General features: G+C 38.8%; 1 protein-coding gene across 2 annotated transcripts in view; it reads left to right on the forward strand.

The window, feature by feature from the left end:
- Positions 1-2,156: 2,156 nt before the first annotated feature.
- Calx (sodium/calcium exchanger 3) overlaps positions 2,157-24,212 on the forward strand; it is a 94,175-nt gene continuing 72,119 nt past the window's right edge. For both annotated transcript variants that reach the window (XM_034978250.2, XM_034978251.2), the window contains exon 1: positions 2,157-3,879. In XM_034978250.2, the coding sequence (XP_034834141.1) occupies positions 2,219-3,879 (1,661 nt within the window). In that variant the 5' untranslated portion in view covers positions 2,157-2,218. The remainder of the gene's footprint in view (positions 3,880-24,212) is intronic.

Raw genomic sequence — 24,212 nt, forward strand, 5'->3', positions numbered from 1 at the left:
GCTTGATATTTGGTTTTTGGACAATAAAGGAGCGCAGTGTATAATATTATGTTATCGCCAATTTGTATAATCCGGTATACATGATTTATCAAACACGCACTAGACTGAAGTTTCGAGCTGATGGTATATTTTTATTTCAGCTGACGTCAAAATGACGTCATTTCAATGTTAATGAGACATGGTTCCAGCGCAATAGCAATTGGCAGGACTTATAATTGGTCTCGAGCTTGGACAGGCAAGCGTTTCGTAAAATGGACTTTTCCCAATTCATTCCGTACCGGATATTGTTTAGATGAATAATGATTCAGTCGCTTGAAAAATGACGAGGATCAAAAAACGGCACTGCCGCTCATATTAATTTTTCAATTTATTATCATTTTGATGGGGGAATCTTCGTTTTTTATTATTTCTTCAGGTATTATGTTGCTTTCATATTTTTAGGGGTCTGTACCCGAAGGGTGCCAAGGGGATGCACTATTTACTAAGCCTCCGCTGTCCGTCCGGCCGTCCGTCCGTAAGTCTGTCTGTCAGAGGTATATATCGCATGAACCGTAATAGGGAGAGAGTTAAAATTTTCACAGAATATTCCTATTGCCGCAACAATAATAAATTAAAAAAAATTAAAAATGGCTGTCGTGTTAGTTAAAAAAAATTAAAGGTAAGTACATAAAGCTGGCTTTATAGCTGTGATAGCCTAGTGGTTAAGACGTCTGCGTTCTAATGGGAAGTTGGGGGTTCGATCCCGGGCATGCACCTCTAACTTTGCGGAGTTATGTGCGTTTTAAGGAATGAAATACCACTTTCTTTCATAGACCTGCCCTTAACACAATATCTCTTTTCTACCTCTGTCTCCGATTCTGGTTCCGGTTTTGATATAACCAAATTAAAAACTCGAAGTGGAAGTGGTTATATCGGTTCCGATATAACCACTTCCGTAACATCCCTGGTAAAGACGGAATTATTTATATATCTTATTGTTGTATTCTTAGTATTGTTAACGTTTGTAAAACATAACTATTAATGTAACAAACACCATTGTTCCTAACAATGGTGACTTCATACAACATTTAACATTAGTTTTCCTTTTGTTATAATATTACTATGCTCAGAGAAACATGATGATCTAATATTGTTAACTTGTTATTATGAAATGTTATAACTGTTAAAGACTAAGTATGTAAAAACTGTAGAAGACCGTCTTCTATCATCACCATCATGATCAACCCATCGCCGGCTCACTACAGAGCACGGGTCTCCTCTCAGAGAAGGGTTTGGCCATAGTCTACCACGCTGGCCATGTGCGGATTGGTACACTTCACATACCTTTGAGAACATTATGGAGAACTCTTAGGCATGCAGGTTTCCTCAACGATGTCTTCCTTCACAGTTAAATCAAGTGATATAATTGCTTAAAACGCACATAACTCCGAAAAGTTAGAGGTGCTTGGGATCAAATCGCCGTTTGCCCCGGGAGTTTTTTCTATAGTAGGTAGGAAAAGCATTAAGAGATTTTGAGAAATTCAAACGGGAAAACCTAGATCTACGAGGACGAAATCACGAGAATCAGCTAGGGTTGGTAATAGTAAAAATGATTAACTAAAAAAATTGTATCCTTACAAATATACGTAGGTAGGTACCTATTAGATAAAATATATAAAAAAATAAGTTAATGATATGGTAACGTCTATAACTTTTAATATCCACTCAGTTCACCTAAAACTAACTTTAATTTTGAATCGATCTATTTAATACGCAAATGAACGTGTATGATTCATGACCCGAATTGTTTATTGATTCAAAGTGATTAGGTACTTTTCAGCGGCGCGAGTGATAAATTACAAGAAACCTTGCATGCTACTTTGCGTGACCCATACAAATATAAAGTTGCCTTTATTGGCACGTTCCTACCTACCGAGAGCCCTCGAAATGTGGTTACTAGGAAAGGTCCCAAATCCCTAGTTGCTTAGATTTAAAGTAAACATACGCACACCCAACTCAAAAGTTTAATAACTCGGTGGGGCGTTAATAAGTTTCTCGTTGCCGCCCGCCCAACTTTATGACCCACGACGCCAATAAAACTCGATCAGAGGTACGTGCAAGGACTGATCCGCAGCGGCTTTGAAGCCTTTGCGAGGGGGGACGAGGCGTCGCGACGCTCAGTCGGGCGCCGGCCTTTGGCAGCGCCGGTCGCACACATGGCACGCGCCAGGTAGAGGGCATGCGGCCCGCGCTCGCCGCGCTCGCGGCATGCTGCGTGGTGGCGCGCGCCGAGCCCGCCGCGCGCCTCGCCGCGCACAACCTCACCCCCACGCACGTGCTCAAGTGCGAGGAAGGGCTCGTGCTGCCCGTCTGGCTGCCGCTCGAGGACGTGCCCACGTTCCACATCGCCATCCGCGGGATCGTCTACTTCGTCACGCTCATGTACCTCTTCATCGGAGTCTCCATCGTCTCCGACAGGTTCATGGCCGCGATAGAAGTGATCACGTCCAGGGAGAAGGAGGTGCGCGTGCGACGCAACGGCAGCGAGCACATCATAGTCGTGCGAGTATGGAACGAGACCGTAGCCAACTTGACGCTCATGGCCCTCGGATCCAGTGCCCCGGAAATATTGCTATCGGTCATCGAAATCGCCGGCAAAAACTTCGAAGCTGGAGAGTTAGGACCCGGTACCATCGTCGGATCGGCCGCATACAATTTGTTTGTGATCATCGCAATATGTGTTGCAGTGATACCTGACGGAGAAGTGCGAAAGATTAAGCATTTAAGAGTATTTCTAGTCACCGCAACTTGGTCAGTATTCGCGTATGTATGGCTCTATCTTATACTAGCAGTGATATCGCCCAGTGAAGTGGAAGTTTGGGAGGGCGCTGTCACGTTCTTGTTCTTCCCTGCCACGGTGTTGACGGCGTATATTGCGGATCGAAGGCTTTTAGTTTACAAATATTTGAAGAAAGGTTATCGAGTTAACGAGCGTGGTGTAATTGTGGAGGCTGAAGGTGATGGTTCAGTTGAAATGGCATTGAAGCCGAACGCCGACGAGTTTGCATCCGACGATGAGGAGGGCCGAGAGTTGGAGAAGTCTCGCAAAGAGTACATCTCAGTTTTACGTGAATTAAAAAGACAACATCCTGAGGAAGATCTAGAAACAGTGGAGAGAATGGCGCTTGAAACATTGATGGCTCGTGGGCCAAAGTCACGCGCTTTTTACAGAGTATCAGCAACACGAAAAATGATAGGTGGAGGAGATTTTACTCGAAAAATACATGAGCGAGCCCAGAGCGATTTGAGTGAAGTTAAAGCGGAGTTACAGAGACGAGAATCGGCTTCTATTGTCGCTGAGCCCAAAGGTCCTAATGTCCGTTTCGATCCTGACCACTACACTGTGATGGAGAATTGTGGGTCGTTCGAAGTGAGAGTGGTCCGCCGGGGGAATTTAAACGGGGAAGTAACCGTGCAGTACACCACAGAAGACGGGACGGCGGAAGCTGGATCGGATTACGTTGCAGCTCAAGGTTCTCTTACCTTCGGTAGTGGGGAGACGGAGAAGAAGTTTACCGTCCAAGTGATCGATGATGACGTATTTGAGGAGGACGAGCATTTTTTCGTGCGTTTGAGTTCACCAAAAGGTGCTTGTTTGGCGTCACCGTCCACAGCAACAGTTGTGATACTGGACGATGATCATTCCGGAGTGTTCTCGTTTCCTCAGAGGGACTTCGAGTTGACTGAGTCGGTTGGGACTTACGATCTGCGAGTGGTGCGGACGGCTGGTGCTCGAGGGAAGGTGCGCATTCCGTATTGGACGGAAGACGGCACTGCCAAAGGTGGTGCTCAGTATGAGACCGTGCAAGATCACGTCGTTTTCGAGAACAACGAAACTGAGTGAGTACTATTAAATTTTTCAATTAGTAAAGTAAGCTTTTAAATACCAATAGGTACTGAATTTTCTGTCACGAACTTTCTGTTTGATTGAATTTCCTATTAACTTAGAGCTGGCCAACAAAATGGCCAGTAATGGCAGCTAATAAACTAAATGAAAGATGCTGAAACTTTACCGTTTTGATCGAACGTTGGACTCAATTTTAGTACAGTTTTAGGCCATTTTGCTTGCAAATGAGTTCGAGTTCGTGTTCAGTGATCGAAATTCTGAACTTTGGACTCAATTCCAGTATAGTTTTAAGCCGTTTTGCTTGGAAATGGGACAAAGACGTCCTGATTAAAGAAAAAAAAATTGATGAGACGTGTATGTAAACCTTATGTACACCGTTTTTTCTCCAGTTCCTCAACTTTACTTGATAAATCTTAAATTTTCAAATTAAATTTACTTAGCTACGCTTAGTAGGTAAGTATCTTTTCATGTAAATTTTTCCGCTCAATATTCTGGCGACGTTAAAAAAATTATACCTATTAAAACATAAATATTTATTAGCCAACAAGTTTTCGCAAATTTCATTAAATGGAAAACTGAGGCCCGGTCAATTTTGTGCGCCCGTGGTGCTAATAATAAGTTTTGAAAGTAATTTGTTTTGCAAGTTTTTTTAATGAAAATACTCTGGTAGATATCTCCTGACATTGGGATCTCTTTCCATAGAACTAGGAGTGTGTTTGCTTGACCATATTCTCATTAAAGCTGTTTCAAATGTATGGACGCAACAAGCTTGCTCGTCGAACATGTTTTTTATTTATTTTTATTCCAACTAATTAGCCCTTTACTAAAATCCCACCTGGTGGTAAATTATGATGCAGTTTAAGATGGAAGTGGGCTAATTTGGAAGGGGTATGGCAGTTTTATTAAACCCACACAATATCGGTTTCTATTCGGCATCGTACAGGAACACATGGCTTGGCGGCATCGTTCTTGCCGGTCGGTACGGTTAGGTACCCCTACCCTCCCACCCCACCAGACCAGACTAGAGACGATTTAGAAATTATAAATTCCCAAATTGCCCCTGCCAGGAATCGAACGTCGGGCATCCCACTTATAAGACCACAGTGCTCACAACTGCGCCAGGGAGGTCGTCAACGTATCCTATCTCCTGAAATACCTGAAATAAAAACGTGGAAATCATGGATAGTCAACTCATCGGGGAAGACAGGACTTACGATCAAATTATAGATTTCAGTTACCTTCCTACCTAAGTTCTGCACATACTGAGTTTTTTGGTAAAATCTCTATAGGGACTCACAGCATAAATATTATTGTACTTATTGCGAAACCATAAGGATAACCGTTCATAATATCGTTTCCAAATGTCTAACATTACTCAATTATTTCCCTTGGAAAACCTGAAATTATTTTCACATGACTTTGTAAGTTTCCTCCAGTGAAAAATCGAAATTTCTGAGTACGCAACGTATGAGCTGAAGTCATTTATCAAGCTTTGGGATAATATAGTAAATCGGTTTTTTAAATAAACAGACGATCCGACTTCGTTGGCATCACCAATTTGACCAAGACATTAAGCTAATTTCAAATGCCCAAGGCTACAGAACATTTAAAATTACCGTAAGTACATTCTGATAGCAACAAAATTTAAGAATATTTGCATCTTCTTCTTACCAATGTAATAAGAAAAGGGCAGACAAACTTTTAATAAAATTGAAGACTGTCTAACCTCGTGACTTTAGGTGCCAGTCTTAAGCATAGTGTTTAAAACAGAGTAGAACTAATTAAGAGTCTTTAATTTAATATTCATTTCCCGTCCTTTTTAGAAATATCACGGAATACACAGCTAATAGTAGATATCTAAAGGCACCATTTAAAAGAAAAAGATGCAGATACTCTAAATCTTGTTTAGAGAAAGACGACGAATGTTTGAATCGTCGTTATTATTTTCATCTGGTTTTGTCGGGGGTTGGCTCCAACTATGTTGGGTCGTGTGTGAAAAGCGTTAATCATCGTTCATTTTAATTGACGTTTGGAAAATGTACTCGTACTTATTTGCCGTCGACTCAGTTCGCAAAAACAAATAACGCTTCTACTGGAAAATTACTTTATATTGTGTGTGTTCTATACAGTTTTTACTTACTTGTTTCAACTTAATACCTACATACCTACTCTAATAAGTACATCATCATCATCATCATGATCAACTCATCGCCGGCTCACTACGGATCACTGGTCTCCTCTCAGAGTGAGAAGGGTTTTGGCCATAGTCTACCACGCTGGCCATGTACGGATCGGTAGACATCACACACCTTTGAGAACATTATGGAGAACTCTCAGGCATGCAGGTTTCCTCACGATGTTTTCCATCACCGTTAAAACAAGTGAAATTTAATTATTTAAAAGGCACATAAATCCGAAAAGTTAGAGGTGCCCGGCATCGAACCTCCGACCTCCGATTAGAAGGCGGACGTCCTAACCACTAAGCTATCACAGCTAAAAAGTATACCCCTATTCCCTACTTAATAATAAAAATTCGAAAGAATATCTTTTATTCTTTAATCACGTCGCAACGGATTGACGTGATTTTTGCATCGATATATATCTCTGTCTTTCATGTAAGGACCGCCTTATGCGGTAAAAGCCTCCTCCAATACTGGAAAGTTTCTTTCTAATATTATAGCTAGTACCTAATTAATCTTACACTGTACTCATAAAATCGGAACCAAACGTTACTTTATATTTAAAAGGAGGTATTGTATCTTGCACATCAAGAGTTCTCATCCTTTTTTCGAGGTCGTTGAGAGCTCCTTGTGATCTTTATTTTTAGATTACTTCGGAAGCTTTCTGAGTCTGATATCTTGGTCTTTAATATCATCATAAATGTTTTTTTAGAGAAATACTATTACGCAGGTATGCGATTGTATACGATCCGTAACGAGGAAATCCGTAGGAGAACCAGAGTGACCTACATAGCTTAACGAATTAGCCAGCTGAAGTGGTAGTGGGCAGGCCACGTCTGCCACAGAACTGATGGCCGCTGGGGCAGATGTGGTCTGGAGTGGAGATCGCGTATTGGCAAGCGCAGTGTGGGATGACTTCCCACCAGCTGGACTGACGACCTTATGAAAGTAGCGGGGAGTGGGTGGATGAGGAAGGCAGAGGATCGTGTGTGGTGGCGCGCTCTTGGGAAGGCCTATGTCCGTAATAGGCTGATTGATTGATTGATTGATTGATGCGATTGTAGAGATGCAGGTATTACTTTGCGGAAGTCCATGATATGTACAAGGAATTAAAAGCTGGTGCAACATTCAGCATGCGATAGGCACCCGCTCTTCCACTGCTAAACATGCAGGAAAAGCCAGCCAGCAAGCAAGCAATTACATGACAGCATGACAGTTTGTTCCGGCGCTTCTTTTGCTTGTTCTCAGGTGGAAGAAGCGCCGGAACTGGCTCTAAGTTTAAAGATGTGATGTGTGGCACAGTTATGTAAATAAACGTCTTTTCTTTCTTTCTTTCAACTACGCAAAACCACACACATCCTTACTTACGCTAAACCAAAGTTTTAACTACTATCACCGTTTTTATAGTATTATAATATTATCATTATTAAGTCCTCACATAAGTGATATATCTAATTTCATCCGCTAAGCAGGCAAAAGTCCATTATATAATTATATAAAGTAGGTTTATTTAATATTGCCGTTTCCAGAGCATTCTATAATCACCGTGACATTGTGTGGTTTCCCTAACCTTTAGAATGCCAACTAGTCGGGTTTCAGTTACTGTACAGCGGTAACTCTACGATGGATCTGTTATTTATTTAGCGAGCCAGCCTCGTATTTGAGTCCAAGGATATGTCATAGTTTGTAGATATGTAAAAGGTACCTACTACCACAATGAACTAACTCCCCGTTTCTACTAAACTTGAATGAAACTTCTAATGAATAGAGTGTGACAGCATCATTAATATTTTTTTTTAAATCATTACATGCAAAGTGCAAACGCTTGACCACAGTCACACCTGATGGAAAGTGAATTTTGATGTTGGAAGTGGACAGCATCAAGTATTAATATGTTAATGTGGCTGTCACAGATACAACAAGTAATAAGAGCTCGGTAATAGGATGTAGTCTAAATACAATAAAAGGAAAAGGTGACTGACTGACTGACCGACTGACTGGCTGATCTATCAACGCACAGCTCAAACTACTGGACGGATCAGGCTGAAATTTGGCATGCAGATAGCTATTATGATGTAGGTATCCGCTAAGAAAGGATTTTTGAAAATTCAATCCCTAAGAGGATGAAATAGGGGGTTGAAATTTGTGTAGTCCACGCGGACGAAGTCGCGAGCATAAGCTAGTAATAGATAAGTATAATATGTTACGTCTCCTAACAACATTTAGATTGCAGATTGTTGATGGAACGATACAGTCGAGCTGAAAATTGCGTTTTCAACCAAGCTTAAAATTGTGTATTTTTGGGTCTAAATGTTTTCCACTCTGTGAAGCGTTAAAACACAAAGTTTTTAATGGGTTTTGTGTGGTGACCGCTTGTGGTAATCTATATATATATATATATATATATATATATATGTAGTGTAGTATGTAGTGAGTGAGTGGTATTTCGCTTATATATATATATATATATATATATATATATATATATATATATATATATATATATATAAGCGAAATACCACTCACTCACTCACTCATCTCCTTTAATATAATATGCGGCGCGCTCACTAAACTCTCTCTGAAAGGAGACAATCTCATTTCCGCAATAAAGTCCGTAAGTTACATAAAATTGCGCTCAAAGTTGTTAAGTCTAAATTGAATTTCATTATGGCATCGGCTCCAGGAGGCAGGAATACCAATAAGCCAGCAAACTCCGCCCGATCATATAAATGGGACGACAACATTATATTGGTAACTAGATATTTTTTTATTAAAAACCTAGCTATAAATTTTTTTTCTATACGTAAAACATATAGCTAAGCCTGATCTAACTTCTGAATACATTATCATATCACATTATCACCATTATCATTATTTCGAGCTGTCGCCAGCCCACTATTAATATCGCCGGCCCGGTCTCTCAGGAAGAAAAGGGTCCACGCTGGCCAATACGGTATTTGACAACTAGTCAAATCAGTAACTTTTTATCAAACGTCAAAACGCACACTTAGTATGCGATATTCTATGAAATACTGGAATGTGACGTCACATCATAATGTAGTACTTTTCTATTTTAATCGATAATTTAAAATGAATATTACACTTAAAACTAACAAAGGACGTGAATTTTACGTATTTTAGAAGACCTTCTATTTAATAACCACTGAGAAATAATTTATTTTTGATGTAGTCAAATACCCATTGTTGCGGATTGGCAGACTCCACACATCTATGAAAATACTATGTATGCACGTGTCGTCACCATTTATACAAGCATTTAACTCCAAAAGGTTGAGATCACTTTAGTGACAAGGTCGCCCTTTGTTTTTTAAGTGTATTCTGTAATTCTTACTCTCTGTTATTCTAGTAACAATAAAGTTGTTTTAAATCAAAATTAATTAAATTGAAATCGGACCCCGAACTCCCCGAATAGAAGGCCGAAGTCTTACCCACTAGGCTATCACAGCTTTTTGCCAAAATAAATAAAAAATATTGTAATATGTACCTCTTTACCCCAGGGAACAGGAAAGGGTAGAGGGAACTCCACTAGAACGTGATTTATAGTTCCCTTAAAAAAACTGGACAAGTGCGTATCAAAACACCCATAAGTCACGGTTCCGTATAGTCGTTAACTGATAAAAAGTTTGACAGTCATTATTTCGTACACAGTATTTCATTCCAAAAACTAAAATACCTATTTGACTAAATGTCCCTCGAGGTTAAACCAATTTTTTTGGCTCTCTCATTTGCACCTTCAGATTTTTAGGACAAAATGTTTTTTCAGGATACTTACCTATTCAAAAAAAAATTTTTTCAAGTTTAAACATGTCTCTGTATTGCGCGAACGGTAACCGTTTTTTATAACTGCTCAATTTCAACTTTAAAGCGCTTTAATTTTTTAAATGACTGTGACAGACAAACAACCAGACTGAAGAAGGGTTTCTTGTTTACTATGGAACCCTAAAACGAGCACAACCTTTCTCTATTACCAAACCTATATATCGTTTACGAAAAAGTGGAACAGGTAAAATATACAGCGGTAAATCCTGACACCTAAAATGGTTTCCTTTTGATCAACGATCATAGTAAGGCGCTTAAGGTGGCAAAGATGACCGAAATTCCTAGATTAAGTTGTTATATTATAAAGAAGGTCGGAACCGCTCGGGCGTGGATAATCGTACCTTTTGGGGCTTCGATGAAACCATACGGAATGATTTTAGCGGTCTTTGAAGTAAAAATATAAGTGTTGACCATACCTGACGTAACTGCATGAACTTTATCATGGCTTTTCATGTATTTTTACTAGATTTTCTAAAGGCATATGTAAAACGCCCATTACATTATCCAATTTGCAGAGCGCTAGATCTAGTGCTGCAGCGCGATTTAAAAAGAGCTCACTCATTACACTAAACTAGCTAGCAAAGCTAGTTATTTTAACTTCCTTTCATTGTAGTAGTAGTGGTCGTGACCGTCGTCCAAACCTCATCTTTCGAAGAGCGCTTAACGAATATGGCACCATCAAAACACCAGAAAGTTGGCATTGCTTTAACAATGGTGTCGAGTTTAATGATAATTAGTAAAAAAAAGTAGAAAATGTTGGGTCAAGGAATATTTTATTGCCGAGAAAAAAATTGTCAAATATGAACATTTTAAATGTACTGGAGCCATTTGATTTTAGAAATTTTTTAAGATTGGGACCTTCACAGTTTGAATAACTACTGACATTGATCACACCATATATAACGCGCCGACTGACTGACTGACGGAGCATAGCTAGTGTTTAGCACGCTAGAACGCTTTACATCATGAAATTTAGTGCGCTAGCTAGTACATACGAGATGAGCTAGCGCAGCAGAGTCCATGCGATCGCACTAGATTTTGTCACTAGCTGTCTAACTGCCTTTACTCGTACACTATACAAATTTAGCACGCTAACTCATCTAGCGCTCTGCAAATTGGATAATGTAATGGGCGCTTAAGTAAGTACAACCAAACTTCTCGACCATCAATGTATGTAGGGGTAGGTAATCTCTGCTCGACCCTTTCAGGGTTGCTTTTCAATCTATTGTCACTTGCCAGGCAAAAAATTTTATATGAAATCGCGCCTAGCTCGACGTCGTGTCTTACCATAACGAATAAAAAAAAATAACATGACATAAATAAAGATCCCCTAATGTTATAACTCGTTACCGTATGGTACAAATGTTCGCATAATATATTGTCATAAATTTTTATCGCATTCGTACTCACTAAATATATTTTCAGTATCATAAATGCATCCAATAACATTCTACAATGATACAGATGTATTTTGTATTCACCCGGGATAAATTTCTCTTTAAAGTAGGATCTGGTACATTTTAGTTCTATTTTACTTGTGCTATAAGTAAGACCTACCTACACCAAATTTCATGATTCTAGGTCAACGCAAAGTATAGGTTTTCTCGACAGCCACGACGGACAGACGGACAGACAAACAACGAAGTGATCCTATAATCCTTTTTTCTTTTGAGGTACGGACCCGTAAAAAGGGTTTGGTCATAGTCTACCACATTGCCCAAGAGCGGATTGGCAAACTTCACATACCTTTAAGCACATTAGGGAGTAGGGACAACTTTCGGGAATGCAGGTTTCCTCACAATGTTTTCCTTCACCGTGTAAAAGTAATTGTATGTTATATACCACTATAAGATGCCCGCGACTTCGTCCGCGTGGATTTAGGTTTTTGAAAATCCCGCAGGAACTTTTTGATTTTCCGGGATAAAATGTTGCCTATATCAATTTCCGGGATGCAAGCTTCCTCTGTTCCCAATTTCATATAAATCGGTTAGACAGTATCTAGCTATCTTTAAAAATCCCTGGGAAACTTTCATTTTTCGGGAAAAAAATGTAAGCTAACTCGGTACCAAAAATTTATCAAAAAGTTGGGCCGTAAAAGCTAGCAGACAGATAGACAGACAGACACACTTTGCATTTATAATATTAGTATGGATATGGATTGCTTAAAGCGCACAAATAACTCCGAAAAGTTAATGGGGCCCGGGATCGAACTTTGACTTTGACTTTACTTTTGAACCCCGGACCCCGGACCAGGAGACCGACGACATCTGAACACCAGGGCTGTCACCACTTTAATTTACATTCACAGTAGTTATATTTAGGACAATTCGTTCTTTACGTGACCCATTCGTAAGTGGGAAAATGTTATCAGCAAATAAATTGAAGCCTTGCGGGCACACTCGCATCGATTATGTATTAGCAACAATGCTTGCACTAGTCGGCCAGTCGCCGTCAACGCTGGTGGCAAAGACTTATTACTTGGCAGTTAATTGCTACCGCCTTGCCATAACCAATCTTTATTATGTTCAAGTTATACTGTTGTTGGCGGTTAAGTAGTTGAAAGTCCTCGTGGCAGAATTTTGGTTACGGAAGTCAAGGCAGATTTTATCCATACTAATACTATAAATAAATACACGATAGTGTGTCTGTATGCCCATTTGTCTGTCCGTCTGTCTGTCTGCTAGCTTTTCACGGCGCGAAATTTGGCACCTAGACATATAGACAAACAAACAGATACCTACACAGAGATAGCTTGTATCTAAAACTCAAAGAGTTCACATCGGAATTTAAAAAATATATCCACCCGAAAGAAAGTCGTGAGAACTCTCAGGTGTGCACGGTTCCTCACGATGTTTTCGTTCACAGCAGTTCATATTTAAATTCTTAAAACGCCCATAATTCCAAAAAGTTAGAAGTGGTTGCACCTCTGACGCTTAGTTCTCTGTTCTAGTTAGGTACTTATGTACCTACTTTAGGAGGATCTGTACTATTACGTCTGGAAAGAATGGCAACTGTTGATGCATAATTGATAACCGCCATTTGCTGCCTCAAAATACGTTATAGGAAATAGCCCATTCATCGTAACTTCACGCGTGATATGTTGGCACCATTGCAAATCACACAATTATATTTCTCTCGCTTTATTCGAAGATATTATTATAAACAGGTAGTAATTTTAACTTACCAGGTAGCTTCGCACGTCTTAAGAGATTTTTGGAAATCGATATTGTCTCGATTTTTCCATGGAAAATCACACAATAATAAACCCTGAGTTCTACGGAATAGAACAAACAACCAATAGTGCCAACATATTACTCACGCGTCAACTTACGATGTTTTTTTTTTTTTTTTATTTTTTTTTATTTGTTATAGGCGCACGCTTGACCACGATCACACCTGATGGGAAGTGACGTTTGCCTAGAAGGTGCCTATTCACTCTTGTTTTAAAGATACCCGGATTATAATGGAATGGACAATACTGAGAGACTGAATCTGTAGTTGTCAGGAGACCTGTAGAAGACTTCAGCCGAGGCAAAGTCGTGCCGTCAAGTAAAGTAACGTTAACGATACCGCAAAGAAACAGATTAGTTCATGGGGCATTAAAACTGCTACACCATGCATAAAGAAAGAAGAATCATGACTACGAAACAAGGCTGTGGACTGAATTAATGTTAGAGCAGCAAAAGAAATACACAGTCTAGAAAATTTCAACTCTCTGCCTATTACGGTTCATAAGATACAGCCCGCGGACAGACAGAGGGGCATACAGACGGGCGGAAAGCAGCGGCTTAATAATAGGATCCCGTTAGCACCTCTCGTTCCTAAAAAGGACATAAAAAGCGCAAGATGTCACGTTGAGTCCTTTATGGAGAGTATAAATTGAAAGAGGACGCGGTATTTCATTAAGTCCAGACGTAGATATGTAGCCTGGATGCTGACAGATTAAAGACACGAGCCCGGCGAGAAATGCGCAAATTACGTCTTGAGGAAATAAAATGTGTGGAGCAGTTTCATGGTTTCTTTATGTTCTTTATGGTGGTGACTGAAATAAAATGGTTTTAATAAGGTTCTATAGGCTTAGTAAGGTTTACAGATCTCGACCACGTTGAAAGATTTCGAGTATCACGCGCTCCAAACAAACGTAGTTTGGTTCTTATTTGAGTACTAACCAATCGAACTCAATGAAAATTTGTCTACACAGAGAAAACAAGTGGTTTGCAAGATTATTGTAAAAATGTGTATAAAAGTTACACGATCCCAAAGATTTTAACATAAAGATTTGCATTAGAAAGAAAGAAAAAACGTTTATTTTGGTAGTTGCCACACAACACTTTATATCAAAGGGTTGGTCATCCCGGCGCTTCCCACGCTTGAGCTAGTGCTCTTATAATCTTTTAGCCCGTGTAACTTTGAAACTACTTAGGTACATATTTCCACGAAAATCTGGCAAACCATAGACACGAATATTTGTTTCTAGAACGTTGAGTTTGATTGGTTAATATTCAAATGAGAACAACATTACGTTTGTATAAAGAGTGCTGAGGAGGCGCCTGGAAAACCTCTCTTAAACTAATGATTTTAAGCTTATTTAGTGGTTCAACGACATATTATTTTAATGTAGATAACGGGTACATACCACGATTAATTTGATGTTTTGTCGATATTTCAACCCAATTGCACGCGTCGTGGTTACGACAGGACTGCGGTGCTGCGAGAGATGAAGTTCGAGCCGAGCTGTCATAGGCAGTAGCGAACTATCCTCTTTCTTGTTCTTTTCGCTGGAACTTCACGAGCTGTCCGGCAAAATTACACTCACAACGTTAATTAATGGTGGTATGTACATCTACATTAAAATATAACCTCTCTTAAGCCTAACGACTAAGCTGCTTGCCTACTTACAGAGAGAAAGCCTTAAGAAAGGAATTTAAAGAAGACGAAAGCTTTTCTTAACAATAGTCTCTATTTTGCAATTTCATTTTAACGTTGGCGAACGGTCTTTTGAGCAACCGATTGTGAATCTTTGACAAAGAATGTAAAAGAAATCGTGCTTTTGTGCAATTGTTTTAAAAAGATAGGTGTCTCAGCAAGTACTTGAATATGAAGCGATTGCTATTTTCGACTATAAAATGTTAAGTCACCTATTTTCGTCGTAGGTAGGTAGAGTCGTACGGTCCGATAGAAGAACTTACCTAAGCCTGTACAGTACGCGGCAGAAAATAATGTACATCGACCTTTGGAAAGAGATAGCTGTTTGTAGAGCGTTGTCTCTGTCGTGGAGACCGACAAAACGTCACATAGATATGAGTGGCAGAGACAACGCTCTAAAAAGCCGAAATCTCATTCTAAAGGTCGATGTACATTATTTTCTACCTCGTACAGTATATTAAAATTATAAAAAGCTGTGATAGCCTAGTGGTAAGGACGCCCGACTTCTAATCGGAGGTCGGGGGTTCGATCCCGGGCACGCACCTCTGACTTTTCGGAGTTATGTGCGTTTTAATTAATTAAATATCACTTGCTTTAATGGTGAAGGAAAACATCGTGAGGAAACCTGCATGCCTGAGAGTTCTCCATAATGTTCTCAAAGGTGTGTGAAGTCTGCCAATCTGCACTTGGCCAGCGTGGTAAACTATGGCCAAAACCCTTCTTACTCTGAGAGGAGACCCGTGCTCTGTAGTGAGCCGGCGATGGGTTGATCATGATGATGATGATGATGACTGTATATTACGAGTATTTGAAAGGAGAAGCACTAAAACTCTCTGACACAATCCCCAATCAAGAAAGGCGCTAAAAGTTCGAACAAAAGTTTTACACGAGTTTTCCGAACAAACTCGCAATCCATGAAACGCGTTAAGAATACGTGAATCCAATTCACGTTAAGTAATACCTACCTATGTAAGAATAACTTGGAACTAGAAACATCTAAACATATAAAATAAGACTTGTTCTGACTGACTGAATGATCTAGGGAACTTCTTGATTTTCCGGGACAAAAAGTAGCCTATATCCTTCCCCGGGATGCAAGCTATCTCTGTAGCAAATTTCGTCAAAATCAGTTAATCATATTAAGGTCGTGAAAAGCTAGCTGACAGAGAGACAGACACACTTTTGAATTAGGTACAATATTAAGTATGGATTATCTGACTAGGTAAATAATACTTTTCATCCCATGATCGAATTTTTAAATAAAAATAATACCCTACACTACCTACATTAAAACAGGTTTTCATTCAATTCCAGGATCGATCTAAATCGCAAACACTCCGCTAAATGCTTTCCCATGTGCCTCTGCATTTTGATGGATATACACACCTACTCAATTTAAGCCTCCGCTGTCCGTCCATCCGTCTATCTGTAAGTGGGCTATACTTCGTAAACCGTAACAGGTAGAGACTTACACAGAATGTGTATTTCTATTTTCGCACAAATAATGAAAAAATTGAAATGGCCGCCATGAAAATTAAAAAAAATTAAAAAGGTTTATTTCTTGTACGATGGTACGGAACCCTTCGATTGTGAGTCCAACTCGTACTTTACTGGCTTTTTTTGGTGAAAACCATTGACTTATATTATATGGTGAAAATTTACGGCATCGAACGTGAAACAAAATAAAATTTTCGCAACTAAGTATAAAGTTTCTCGTGTATTGGTACAAGTAAAAGCGATTCGCTTCAGATGTTTTGTAGTGCGCTGCATTTGCCAGCTGTGCATGTTGCAATATTGCAGCTTAGTACTAAACACGAGATTGTACCAAGTTCACATTTAACACACACACACTCGAATAAGTTATTTGGCAATTGAAAATTCAGACGGAAACATTTTTGTTTTCTATAGACTAGCGCTTGGCTGCAATCAGACCTGCCGGCAAGTGATCATACAGCCTAAGATAGAGCGCACCTGCCTAGAAGATGGCTATTCACTCTTGCCTATATTAAAAGTGGAGGGAAGAGCTGATGCCAGAGGGCTTTCCATATCCTAGCGGTTAGAATTAGAAACGAGGAGGCAAATAGCTTTGTATGGCCGTGGAATTTCGACTAAATAAGGGTGCAAACTTGACGATGGCTTGCGATACGACAGTGTACACACTGAACTAAAGGTGAAGGAGGAAGGAGTACTAAAGAAAAAAGAAACTAATACTATAACTTATAAACAAAGAAGAAACTAATTGACATTATAATGTCAATTAGTTTCTTCTTACTCACTAATTAGTTAAGTTTGTCATAACAAACGACAACGTTTGTTACAACAAATTAGTGCGATCAATAAATAAAATAAAAATAATTTCGATTCAAAATGAATGCCCTATATAATTACCTGATAAAATTTCACGTAGCTTGCATGTAATTGTATAATAATTATATATTTAGCATAACTTTGCAATGCCCTAACGTGGCTTCATGTAACCATGAAAGCAAATGAATAAATAAATCTAAATCTAAAAGATTTGGTCAGCCTTTCAGAATAAAAGAATTTTTTTCTGATCCTTTTGCCTGCTGTTACTTATAGTAAAAGAAAGAAAGAAAATAATATTTAAACAAGTATCAGAACCAAATATGGCAGAAGCAATTCGCGTGCCATTATGTTTTTATAACTCCGTTCCGAAGCAATAAGTTACCCTTCAGTATTATAATGTGTTTGTTATCGCAACAAAAAGTGCTTCGCTTCGCAGCACGTTGGGGAGTTGCGAAATGATGTTGCGATTTAGGAATTCATATCTTAATGTTTGCAATATCGAGAGCGAGATGTTTTTTATTGCAAGAAATAAGATGTTCAAAAAATATGTTCGTTTCTTTCGCATACGACTTGATTATGTCGATTTCAACTTAGATTAAAGTTGTAATTTTAAATTAGAAGACCCGCGAATTGCTAATGCGCGTGGCCGCCATTTTAGTGACGTCAGCACTAGACTGAAGTTTCGAGCTGATGGCATATTTTTATTTCGGCTGACTTCAAAATGACGTCATTTCGATGAGACATGGTTCCATCGCAATAGCAACTTGCGGGACTTATAGTACTTAGATTTTAGTGATAATAGTCGGAATAGCGGTGATAGCCCAGTGGTTTAGAAAACGGTCTCTTTTCCGGGCCCGCTGTTCGATCATGCACCTCTAACTTTTCGGAGTTACGGGTGTATTAAACAATTAAATATCACTTGCTTTAACGGTGAAGGAAAACGTCGTGAAGAAACCTGCATGCCTGAGAGTTTTCCATAATGTTCTCAAAGGTGTGCGAAGTCTGCCAATCCGCACTTGGCTGGTGGACTATAGTCAAATCCTTCTTATTCAGAGAGGAGACCCGTATTTAGTAGTGAGCTGACAATGGGTGGGGCTGTTTTATATATTAGCCCTCAAAAATATGTATATTTTATGGTCAAGTCCTGAAGCTTCGCAAATGTATTTGCCCAAACCCTTCCAAGATTAAAATTATTGTCTGAATCTGAGTCTTCAAGTCTTAAAGGAGTGAAAAGCAAATAAATTTTTTGTATAACATATTGGTATCAAATATTTGCCAAACTGGGCCCGAGATTGTCAGCAAACAAGGAATAATGGGTGTGGCGCACAGCCCTGGTATAGGCGTCGGATTAACGGCAAAGCCTTTTAACCTTGAGAGCCTTATATGATGTTATAGGGTGTTATAGGGCAGTATATTCTATTAGGGCTGTCACGTTTGTATTGAGAAAGGCCGTTTCATCGGTTGTTCGCGAGAACTCTGCCGATTAGGCACCCGTTTCACGTCGTACTTAATTGAAATAACTAATACCTATCTGTTCAAATAGAAACTTCTTTTTCGTCCTAGCTGATTATCGTTTTTAGGGTTCCGTACCTCAAAAAGAAAAAAAATCCCTTATGGGATTTCTGCATTGCCAGTACGCGTCAGAAATTAATGTACCTACATCGGCCTTTCGAACTTTAGTTTTTAAGTACGCGTAAAAATTGATAATTACTAGGTATAATATCATCTTACAAAATGTAACAACTGACTTTCAAAAAGTGTAATTTATTTTGAATAAGCCATTTGATTTGATTTGATTTGCCTTTAGAATGACATTTCGGCTTTGTAGAGCGTTGGCTCTGTCACTCATACCTATATGACATTTTGTCGGTCTCAACGATAGAGACAACGCTCTACAAATCTAAAGGTCGATGTACATTACTTTCTGCGGCGTACTGTATAATGTAATGTCTGTCAAGGCCCTCTTCGTCAGGAACGCATAGAGGTATCAAGTTGAAATTAATATCGAGTAGGTACATCGAGTATAAAATCAAGCTTCTAAGTCAACCAATCAAAACTACTAATACGACCATTTTTGCCCATTTTGCCGCATATTTTGACACAAATAAAATTTATAAGGTTCTTGTGTTGACCTAAAATCATGAAAAGCTAGAAACAAGGTCTCAAAAAATCCGAAAATCGGTAATTTTGCAAATAAAAGCATTTAAAAAAGTGGTTTTTGAGTTATCGCTAGAAAATGTGGGAATTTTCACAAACTTTTATTACTAAAAGAGTGCCACGTGTAGGACCAAAGCTTTTAGTTAATTTTAAGTCGGGTCCTACGTAGAAAACTTTTCTAAATTCCCATGTTTTTTGGTACTCATAAACTATTTTTAGGGTTAGCCCGCTTTTTAGCAAAACGACGGGAATACTCCTTTATCATAATATCATAATAATATTTAGAGCCTCAATAGCTCAACCGGTAAAGGAGTGGACTGAAAACCGAAAGGTCGCCGGTTCAAACCCTGCCCGTTGCACTACTGTCGTACCTACTCCTAGCACAAGCCTGACGCTTTGTTGGAGAGGAAAGGGGAACATTAGTCATTTAACATGGCTAATATTCTTAAAAAAAAAACTACCTGCTCCCTTTTAATATTGTGAGTAATATAAATAGTACGCATCCGTCATGCCCAAAATAAAAATCTCAACAGTATAATAAAATTTAATATTCCATACCAACATTCATGTAGCGTACCTACGTACACGCCAGGAATTTAATATAATATTCTCACGAAATAATTTTCCTGTATACATTTTGGTAGCGATTTAATAAGTAGATAGCTCATAATATAAACCCTGTCTCAAAGAGTTCTCCCTGTGTGGCGTCCGAATAGTTTTGTATTCAGAGCCGGTATGAGCGAGTAAAGGTTGGCGCGCACTACTCATTATATATTAATAGAAAGAAAGAAAACTAATATCTGATGTTAACGTATTGGAAGTCATGTTGGATCCAGAATTTTTTATGGGACCACCACGGAAACATCTTCTGTTTATAAAAAAATTTTTGCAAATCGGTCCAGAAACCTCGAAAAAATCGATGTACATACATAAAAAAAACGGGCCGAATTGAGAACCACCTCCTTTTAGAAAGTCGGTTAAAAAGAGACCTATGTCCAGCAGTAGACGTCTGTGGGTTGATATAGAGCCTCAATAGCTCAACCCGTAAAGGAGTGGACTGAAAACCGAAAGGCCGACGCGACGGTTCAAACCCCGCCCGTTGCACTAATTGTCGTACCTAGCCCTAGTTGGCCTTGCAGCCGCTTTACTCATATGGGAGCAGGTCATGTGTGCCGTATGCCAGATGAGTTATGGGCAAAATCTGCTTCTTTTTGGACGCCCCAGAATCATCAACGCCAGCGTGGTCGGCCGAGACGACGTTGGCGTGATGAATTAGATAACTTTACAGTAACGTGGCCTGAAGAGGCACGAAATAGGAAATGGTGGAAGGATCGGAGGGAGGCCTTTGCCCAGACGTGGGACAGCACTGATTTAGATTAGATTAGATTCCATAATACGTAGGCATGTAAGTGGGCGTCAACCTGAAAAACAATACACAGTACAGTTTATAGGGACTGTGAAAACATGGCTTCTATATTTCTCAAGAGGGTTAGCTTAAACTTAAATAGATTATCTTTTATATTTATTTTATTCTCTACCACTACTACCGCTTTATTCAGTTCTCTGTTATAGTAACAAACATATTTTATTTTATTTTATCGCTAAGCGTCGCGGGGATTTAAGTTTTTAAAAACTCCTGGGGAAATCTTTGTTTCATGAAATAAATGTAACCTATAACGGTTTTAAATAGATACCTAGGGCAAGTATAGGTATGTCACATAACATCAGGTGACCCGTCTGCTCGTTCGCTCGCCATTTTTATAAAAATTGTATATAACTCCGTCATTTTTCAGGTTATCTCCATGAAAATTAGTATTTGGTCTTCGGTCAAAAATGAAGAAATATGCGTTTGAGAATTTTTTGAAATTCCACCCCCTCTCCCATTTTCAAAAAGCCACTCAAGTGAAGCCGGGGTGGGTCAGCTAGATAGATATATTTTACGAAGGAATTATTTTAAGGAAATCTCTATCGCTTTTCGTGAGAGATTGCAATTTGATAGCGTTTCAGCAACACTAATGTACCGTTGAGCGCTGATATTTGACACGCGACGTCAAATGAAATTTTAATCTAGCAACAACTGACGCTCCCTAGGTTTGCCCGAGAACTAAGCTAAGGTTTAAGCGTGAAAACGTCAATCAAAATTACCTGCAACAATGAATCTACTGTCAATTCAGAGTTATTTTACCTCAGTACCCGTAGTACAAGATTTTACGTCTCACCAAACCAAACCAAATTCGAGAGTCGAAATACTTCCGCGTTACAGTAAAATGGACCTAAACCGCCTTGAATTGAAGTCAAATATTCAATGCCACTGATTTTAATTTCGCAATGTTTCCGCTTGGAGCGCTGGCTGTAGAAGTGTAGACAAACTTGAGCTTTAAAACAAGGTCTTTAAGATCCAGTTTACTGTAACGCGGAAGTATTTCGACTCTCGAATTTGGTTTGGTTTGGTGAGACGTAAAATCTTGTACTACGGGTACTGGTTATCAAATTAGTGAAATTGAATAGTAAAATTTGTTGCCATGTTCATGTCTGACTTAAGAACTTTACTTTTAAGAGTTAACTACTTTTTAGGGTTCTGTACCTCAAAAGGAAAAACTGTCTGTCAAGAAACCTATAGGGTACTTCCCGTTGACCAAGAATCATGAAATTTGGCTAAAATCCGTGAATTCGTGATTACATCATAAGAAAAAAGTTAAAATGTGTTCATCTACAAATTTTGCTATTTTCAACTTTCAAAGTAAGATTACTATACCAAAAGAGGTATCATATGAAAGGGCTTTACTTGTACATGTTAAAACAGATTTTTATTTATTTTTAGGCATAATAGTTTTTGATTTATCGTGCAAAATGTTGATAAAATACGATTGTAGTACGGAACCCTCAGTGCACGAGGCTGACTCGCACTGGGCCGGTTTTATTCAATCAAACAAATGAGAAAGCAAACTCAATTCGTACTAAAGCGTCCTTCCAAGGTTTTGCAGCAATCGTAAATTACGTGATTAAGTGGAAATTTTCACTTCATTTACTTCATTTATTTTTTGTCTGACACTCAATTTCCTTCTTTGTTCCCTTTATCTGAAACACTTACTTTATTCTTTTCTTAGTATCTTTTATACCGTGAATGTAAAAAGGCTCAAAAGAACTTATCTTTGAACGAGAGATAGCAACATGACCCGTTTTAACTATAGCCGCGTTCACAAATGTCATAGCCTCAATAGCTTGACCAATATCAGTGGCGGATTTGCCCTAAGGCCCAGTAGGCCCGGGCCTAGGGCGGCCCGATATTATGGACGGTGACAAAAAATCACTAATGATAACAAGAAATAACTTAAAGTACAAAGTAGTAAATATTCTAAAAGCTCGCGCAAATTATGGCGGGCCGCACTGCATCGCATCGTATAACAATAATCTACCTAAATCATTTTTCAAACCTCTCTGATCATGATGATGATTCATAATAATAGTATTGTCATTTAAGCCACACGAATTTGTAAAATTTCAGTTCGGTAGGACAAATAGAAGTAGCCAAAAAATCAGTTACCAATTTCGACGGAATGACGATACATTATATGAACAAAACAACCTAAAATGAAATTAAAATTTAAAAATTCTCCAATTCTAACAGACTCGTGATATATTATTATTATTCTTTGTCAGTATTCAGCGGTTCCAGCCTCCAAAGATGCCTAAGGCTGATTAAAATTCCCTTTTAGTTTGATGAGTTTCGAGGGCTTTGCATTGATTTTAATTGGCTAAGTAAATGGTGGTATAATTTCAGGATATTCGCTGTGGAATTGAGATTTTATCGCTTTTGTTTGTATTGTACCTACAATGGAGCGCAATACTTACCAGAGTTGTTGCGGATGCTAATATTTTGACTATTTCATGTTAGTTCATGATTAGTTCATGACCACAATTTAATTTTTTTTGTGTGATGTAGGCCTAAATTCACGGTTTTCAGATTTTTCCCCGAATGTCTGCTATAAGACCTACCTACCTGCCAAATTTCATGATTCTAGGTCAACGGGAAGTACCCTGTAGGTTTCTTGACAGCCCGACAGACAGACAGACAGACAGACAACAAAGTGATCCTATAAGGGTTCCGTTTTCGTTTTGAGGTACAGAACCCTAAAAACGGCACTTGGTCAGCGTGGTGGACTATGGCCTAAACTATACTCATTCTCTTCTAACTAAGCATAATATTATAGTTTGCCTTGGAATGCGTAGGATCGTAACATCTATCAAACGGGTGTAATTTGAACCTACGACCTTTCGGATATCCGCCTGTTATCCAATCAAAAGACATTACTAAGTCTATCTAGAATCCTGATGACGCTACTTTCATAATTGGGTATTTTCCTACTTTTGAATTTGATTTAATATTATTACTTTATTATAAACTAGGATAAAAATAATGACGTACGCTGAAAAAAAATTAAAATCCAACAAAGATTTACAAAGTTACAGGCATTTTAATTTTGGAGTGGGAGGGTCTTCTATCCCTTTCTCGCAAAACGAAAATTTGTATGAAACCGCACGAAGCTACTATGGCATTAGTAGGTGTGACGTCAAAATGCTGTATCGCTAACTCTGTCTAATCAGAAATATTTAAATGCTTATAACTTTTTTGTTATTTGATCGATTTCATTAGTTGTTTCAGTTCAATGCAGTTAGTGAAAGTATTTTCGCTTGATCAGTTGCACATTATCATCATCATCATCATCATCGTAACCCATCGCGGACCCACTACCTATACCTACTGTGGCGGTCACCACAATTGGGTACCTATAGGGTACACCGTAGGAAACTTATAGGGTATAGGTTTCCTACGGTGTACCCTATAGGTTCCTATTATAAAGCAGCAATGGAGAACCAACCCATGTCAAATGAGCTCGGTGGCTATTATTCAGTTT

The sequence above is a fragment of the Maniola hyperantus genome, chromosome 18, assembly GCF_902806685.2.
Source record: "Maniola hyperantus chromosome 18, iAphHyp1.2, whole genome shotgun sequence".
Lineage (NCBI taxonomy): Eukaryota > Metazoa > Arthropoda > Insecta > Lepidoptera > Nymphalidae > Maniola > Maniola hyperantus.